This window comes from Triticum aestivum, chromosome 3B (genome assembly GCF_018294505.1).
Source record: "Triticum aestivum cultivar Chinese Spring chromosome 3B, IWGSC CS RefSeq v2.1, whole genome shotgun sequence".
Classification (NCBI taxonomy): domain Eukaryota; kingdom Viridiplantae; phylum Streptophyta; class Magnoliopsida; order Poales; family Poaceae; genus Triticum; species Triticum aestivum.
In genome coordinates, this window is record NC_057801.1 from 266297939 (window position 1) to 266305347 (window position 7409).

Here is a 7409-nt window from a genome sequence, read left to right on the forward strand (position 1 = left end):
ACACACTAGAAATTATAAGACTCTTAAATGTGAGCCCGTTGTGGAAAGCACATCACTAGAGGAACATCTATGATCTGCTGTCTAACATAGTGGAACAAGGGAGGCTGCGGGGCATGGCGCGAGTGTTGTTCGGCTGCACATCATTGACCTAATCTCATGCATTAGTAATAGGCGATTAAGGGCTACGAGTAAGATGGATTAGTAACTGGTGATGCAGCATTGGATAACTGTAGACTGTAGGAGGAAGGCAACCATAGGGCTGATTGGTTGATGTTATATGAATCCAACTCAACTCTTGCTTTTAATAGTGGTGGAGATGTGCTAGAAGATTAATGCCATACACTTTTTTCCCATAACGATTGCTCAATTTCTCTTTTTTCTTTTCTTTTACAGACCAGGCTGGGAAATCCAGAAGTGCGAAGAATAGTTGAACAATCTGTTCAAGAAAATCTAACTGAATACTTGGAGTTACATCCAGATGTTTTAGATTCAATTCTGTCCAAGTCCCTTAATGCTCTCAAGGTATTGCTATTCATTATTGTAGCAAAACTCCTTCCCAAGAACTCATTTTTTCGTTCTAGTGCAGTGTATGACATATTTTTCTGTTGCAGGCTGCATTGGCAGCCAAGCGGGCTAGAGAGTTAGTGAGGACAAAGAGTGTCTTGAAATCTTCTTCACTTCCTGGGAAACTTGCTGATTGTGCATCTTCTAACCCTGCAGAATCTGGTGAGCTGCCAGTTGTGCTGGGAAAATCTTGCATCATCTTTTTATGCAGATTAGCATAATTAATTGACTGTTATACATCTGTTCACATTCTTCTTTTGACAGGAAGTTTCTAAATTCTAACAGTTCCAGTTCTATGCTTTTGTTATAAATCACTATATTTACTATCTTATGTTGAGGCTCTGACTTTTGCTGTTCACACGTGAATTCAGAAATCTTCATAGTTGAAGGTGATTCGGCTGGGGGTAGTGCAAAGCAAGGCCGGGATAGGAAATTTCAGGTATAGCCTTTCCTTTTCAATCTGGCGATACTAACATGATATAATGACAGCTGTTTCCAAAACAATGCAATATTCCGGGTGAAATTAGGACTAATAAATAATTATAGGTATACAGTGTCTCGTTTTCCTTTTTACAGGAAAAGTTTTACTTGACTAATTCTTACTTACACTGCTAGTGTAGGTAGACAATGCCCTAACTATGAAATGCGAGATGGAAGTTCATAATATGGTTTTCTGTATCGAGTTTGTTTTCAGTGTACATATAATATTTCTGGCATTCACTCAGATCTAAGCATGTCTTCAATCATGGATGCAGGCTATTTTGCCTCTGAGGGGCAAAATTCTCAACATTGAGAGGAGGGATGAAGCAGCAATGTACAAAAATGAAGAGATCCAAAATCTTATTCTTGGTCTTGGATTAGGAGTGAAGGTGCATGTTGTTTTGTTCTAAACTTCTCTGTTACTGTTGCTCGTTATAGTTGAACTACCAAATGGTATGCGCTTATACATCTATTGGTGTTACTTCTTTCAGGGTGAGGATTTTAAGAAGGAAGCTCTTCGGTATCATAAGATAGTTATACTGACAGATGCTGATGTAGATGGTGCACATATCCGGACTCTTCTCCTCACTTTCTTCTTTAGATATCAGGTACTTCTGCTCTTAGTTATCTTGAATCATATGCCAACTGTTAGAGGTATTGAAGCAGGTACCTCCGTGGAGGCACATGAGAGCCTCACGTAGCACGGGAACACACTTCTTCACTGAATACACATGCAGTCTATACTTTATTGAAGTACGGATCATAGGCTACCTGCCAAGTGAATATTGTCTGATTGTACTTGTGTTTCCACTTTCAACTCTTGCACAACTAGGCTTGGAGCTGGGCTCAATATAATTGAGAAATGGGGAAGAAATATGGGTTGTGTATTTGGGTCTGAAATCCGGTTGATATAAATTTTGGAACACTCAACCCTGATGGTTACACTGATGAGAAGAATAGTGTTGCTTCTCAACCTAAAGATCCATTAGACTCTTGTCCACTGAAGAAAATCCCCAAAGGACACAAAATGCGCAGGCGGTCTGTCACTATGGACTGGTTTGTTGGGGGCTGAGATTTAGGTGACAATGGAGTCAGGAGTGTCTTAATTTTGCCATAAGGAAGTGGTATGGTTGGGTTGGGTTGGGATGGCCGGGTTCTGGTTTGTATATGATCAATTGCACTTGCTCGAGGTCTATCTGGATGACGTGCTTGTAAGCAAAGCACCTATTTACATGCTCGTTATAGTTGAACTACCATATGGTATGCGCTTTTAAGCGCAGCTGTCCAGTACCATATATTATGATGGCATATGATTGCAAGTTGCAACATGATCACTGAAGCTTTGCTTTCTCATACTGTGTTTGTAGAGAGCACTTTTCGATGAAGGTTGCATCTATGTTGGTGTGCCTCCTCTTTACAAGGTTCGATCATGACCCCAGCACTTGAAATTTGGAATAAATAGTTGATCTTAAGTTTGTACTTGATATTTATGTTTTTGTGTTAGGTTGAGCGTGGGAAACAAGTGCACTACTGCTATGATGAGGCTGATCTTAAAGAGCTAGTGAACACCTTCCCTACAAATGCTTCTTATAATACCCAGAGGTTCAAAGGTACAGTGTTTCAACCCATCCAACTAAAGACCCAACTATGAATATCCAAGGGAATAATGATCGACTATGAACTATGGTGAACAATATTCTCGTACATGCTTGTATGACATGCATGTGCATTTTTTATGGCATGTGTTTCTGTTTTTTAATGGCAGATATTTACTGTGTCCTTTTATCCTGGTTGCTAAATAGGTTTGGGCGAGATGATGCCCTTACAATTGTGGGAAACGACAATGGATCCTGAAAGGAGGCTGTTGAAGCAGCTAACGGTCGAAGATGCTGCAGAGGCCAATGTTGTGTTCTCATCTCTTATGGGTGCTCGGGTAAGCAACCGGTGAACTTTACGAGTATTCGTTCTGCTTGCGAGTTTACATAACGTTTCACTTTGACGCCACACCATTCAATTGCAGGTTGAATACAGGAAGGAACTAATCCAGAAGGCTGCAAGCATGGTCAACCTAGATCACCTTGACATCTGAGAGCGTTAAACAAGGTTGACCATTGTGTATGATATAGAAAAGACCACAACTTGCCACCCATTCGACATAGAAGTTGTTTTGGTGCTAGTTTAGTAGCAATCTAGGCTAGAACGGAGAAAAGGGTTGATCCCCTGGTGCTTGTAACATGAATGGTGCGTTCATTTGTTGACACGCTGTACCCATCTCATCTTGACGCGGGGGTTAAACCGCAATATCATTGGAAGTGGTCAACTTGCTCAGGCAGCTGGCAACCCATCAAATCCATGGCCTGTGCTACAGTAGTTGAATTCCTGTTACTTTTGAGCCGTGCTCCAGTTTACCCTTTCAGTCATGCATGGTTTTCTTCGCATGGGAGGATGGAAGCTTTTAAGTGTACCTGCTCACCAGCCGCGTTCAGAACCGATAAGGTTAATGGATTTCGCATAAAGAAGAAATCCAAATGATAAGTGCAACGCATGTGGTATGAAGCAATCCGGCCTTATATTTTTTAAACTAAAGTTGCCATCTGAAAAGAAAAAACAAACCCCCACAAAATTGAAACCTGTCATCTGAAAAAAAGTTGCCATGCTTGACAACTAAATTTGTCATCCTTGTATTATTAACTTGCCATAAAAAATCGTTCGGAGTTGGTATGTGTTTGTGTCACACGTCTGACACTTATCAGGGTTCAAAAGGAAAAAAGGTTAATGAGATCAGTCGACACATGCTATCCGTAAAAAAGATTAATGAGATCAGTTGACACATGCTATCCGTACTTGATTTGTCGGACCGATTGTCTTGGTTTGTTTTCTAAATTTTCTTGACGTTTAAGTGTGTATGCTTGAGGTTGGTAGCAGTCATAGGGGCAAAGGTGTCCGGTCTTTCGATGCGATGATAATTATCGTCTGTGGGAAAAGTCGACTTCGACGATTCGACTACGATCGTGCTATGACGTCGCGCCTTAGCTATTGCTAAAGCAATCCCGAGATGTTATTGACCATGCTAGAGCACGATCTATCTGACCACGAGGGTCTATTTGCTGCACGCAAATGAAGAACAAACAAAAAACTGAGATTGCAATCTGGCTATTGCGAATTTAAGAGGAAAATTTTATTGATCAAAGTGGGGTTCTGTGACGTCTTGGTCTGATCGTTGAACACAAACGAGTGACGCGAGTTACAACTATGGCGAACTTTAATCTAAACAAAATCCAAGTCTAAAACGACGTCCTAAGAGCTGTATTTATAGGGTGACAGAGGAGAATTTTGTCGAACCTTGGCAATGTGTGACTAAATTACGTCCTAAGTCGTTTCCCCTGTTATACGGTCTCCAAAAGCAATCTATTAAGTGTATTTCAAAATTACATGGGTCTGGCCAAAAAATAAGATGGCGCAACACCTATATTAAACTATGGATTTATGAAATGTCATCTTGTATATTTCGTCCATGTCCTTGTATGTCATCATGGTGGCTTCAAAGTGCTAAAAACTCCATCGAAAACTTTGTTCTTGTTCCCCTTGCGTGCGCCATCATCTTCATGTTTGATCATGCTCCACTGTTCATTCTTTTTGTCCATGCTGAGCCGTTCATTTGTAAGCAAAACAAATGTATTCAATTTATGCAGTATCATATTCTCACGAACACTATAATCGTTACCAAGAAACGAAAGTACCTGATAATGTAATTGGCGTGCAACCTGCAAGCCTTGGAGACAAGGGATCACCTTTTCTTTCATTGTCAATTTGCACAATTGTGTTGGAGCTATATTTGCACCAACTGGCTACCGACACATACATGCATTCAGGAGGAAATTAGCAACCTAAAGCAACTGCTGAGCATACCATATGCGATGGAGATTATCATCCTCACCTGTTGGGCAATCTGGACAACTAGGAATGATTACATCTTCCAACATATACATCCAAGTATATATAGATGCAGAAAGAAGCTAAAAGAAGAACTCAAATGGATCACCTACAGAGTCAAGAGGAAGGAATACAATGAATTTGAGACTTGGATCAAATCCTTTAGATAACTTGCTATGCTGTTGTTGTATTTGTTGTTTACTATTTTTTCCTCCTTTCATTAGTTTTGTTCGTTTCTTTGATGTATAGTTTTTATTTTTATTTTTATGGACCTTATTCTTTGTACTCTATTTTAAAAAAAATCAATAAAAATACGCAACATAGTCCTATTGTTTCCCTAAAAAATGTAATTGGCGTGCGCATGCGCAAGCTCTTGTAGTTGGTCGAGTATGTGTAGCAGCAAGGGTTGTGGGTGTAACTGTAATAGTGATGTCCTCATCATCATCCCCTCCTTAAATTGAGGTCGTCCTCGACGTAAGCTCATATTCTGCGCACATATAAGGCTTCAAAGCTGCAATGTTAAAAAGTGAGACTAACCCCAAAATTTGCAGACACCTCAAGTTTATATGTACTATCATTTATTTTCTCTAACATCTTAAAAGGACCATCAACACGTGGCATTAGCTTAGATTTGCGCGAATCAGGAAACCTATCTTTGCATAAATGTAAGCAAACAAGTTCTACTAGTTCAAAAACAATACGTCTTCTTCCCTTATCGCCAGCAAGTTCGTATTTAGCATTCATGCGCTCAATGTTTTTCTTAGTTAACTCATGCATTTTCAAGATCAATTCAGCACGTTGTTTAGCATCAAAATTAACCTTCTCCGAAGATGAAAGAGGTAACAAATCAATGGGTGCACGAGGTAAGAAACCATACACAATTTCAAAATGCACATCTTAGTAGTAGAATGCAGCGAACGGTTATAAGCAAATGCAATATGAGGCAAGCATTCTTCCCACATTTTCAGGTTATTCTTCAAAACATCCCTAAGTAGTAGATAATATTCTATTGATTGATTCAGTTTGTCCATCAGTTTGGGGATGACATGTAGTACTAAAAAGTAGTTTAGTCTCCAACTTAGGCCATAAACATCTATAAAAGTGACTACAAGTTTAAGTATCACGATCTGAAACAATTGTATTTGGCACACCATGCAAGCCAATAATTTCACGATAGAACAAATCAACAACACTAGCAACATCATTGCTTGTATGACATGGTATAAAGTGTGCCATATTTAAAAATCTATCCACGACAACAAATATGCTATCCCTCCCCTTCTTTGTTCAAGGTAAACCTAAGACAAAGTCCATAGATATGTCCTCCTATGGAACACTAGCTACGGAAAAAGCATATATAAACAATGAGGATTGAGTCGTGACTTAGCTTTTTGATGTAATGTAGCGAGCAACAAAGCGCTCAAGAACTCATCTCATCTTTGGACGAAAAAAATGTGTAATAAGTACGTCCTCCATCTTCTTCACGCCAAAGTGTCCCATTAAACCTCCTCCATGCGCCTCCCGCAACAACAAAAGACGAACGGAGCTAGTTGAAATGCATAGCTTGTTAGCACAAAACACAAATCCATCATTAATGGTGAACTTGTTCGACGTTCTTCATTCTTTACAGTTCTGCATTACATCTTTAAATTCAGCATTATGCACATATTAATCTTTGATGGTCTCCAAACCAGCTGTGAAAGCATAGTATAGCAAAGAGACAATGCATCAACAATAACATTTTCTTTACCCTTCTTGTGTTTAATGACATAAGAGAAAGTCTCAATAAATTCAACGCATTTAGCATGTCTATGGTTAAGTTTTGTTTGACTTAGTGTGTTTAAAATATTCATGATCAGAAAGTACAACAAATTTTTTGGGCCATAAATAATGTTGCCATGTTTCCAATGTCCGAACAAGAGCATATAATTCCTTATCATAAGTAGAATAATTCAGACTAAGCCCACTCAGTTTTTTAGAAAAATATGCAACAAGTTTACTATCTTGTAATAACACACCTCCTAATCCAGTTTCACTAGCATCACATTCATGGTCAGAAGTCTTATTAAAATCAAGAAGTTGGAGTAAAGGAGCACGCGTTAGTTCAATACCATGAAGGCTTCTTCTTGTGCAGGACCTCAAACAAAAGACACATCCTTATTTGTAAACTCATTGAGAGGTGTAGCAATGGTGCTGAAATCTCTCACAAAACGCTAGCGAGTCCAAGAAACTCCTTGCTTATGTGACCATTTTGGGCTGCGACCAACTCTCAACTGCTTCAATCTTGGCTTTATCAATTTCAATTCCGTGTGGAGTAACAACATAGCCAAGAAAAGATACTCGGTCGGTGCAAAAGACGCACTTCCCAAAGTTACCAAACACACGTGCATCACGTACAACAATGAAAACAGCACACAAATGATCCAAGTGTT

General features: G+C 39.3%; 1 protein-coding gene across 1 annotated transcript in view; it reads left to right on the top strand.

The window, feature by feature from the left end:
- Positions 1–3436, top strand: part of LOC123069658 (DNA gyrase subunit B, chloroplastic/mitochondrial) — a 17564-nt gene extending 14128 nt beyond the window's left edge. Inside the window, exons 13-21 of the mRNA XM_044492578.1 lie at positions 394–522; positions 612–726; positions 936–1003; positions 1320–1433; positions 1536–1652; positions 2412–2465; positions 2549–2654; positions 2847–2977; positions 3065–3436. Coding sequence (XP_044348513.1) covers positions 394–522; positions 612–726; positions 936–1003; positions 1320–1433; positions 1536–1652; positions 2412–2465; positions 2549–2654; positions 2847–2977; positions 3065–3133 — 903 coding nt within the window. The 3' untranslated portion in view covers positions 3134–3436. The remainder of the gene's footprint in view (positions 1–393; positions 523–611; positions 727–935; positions 1004–1319; positions 1434–1535; positions 1653–2411; positions 2466–2548; positions 2655–2846; positions 2978–3064) is intronic.
- The last annotated feature ends 3973 nt before the right edge of the window (positions 3437–7409 follow it).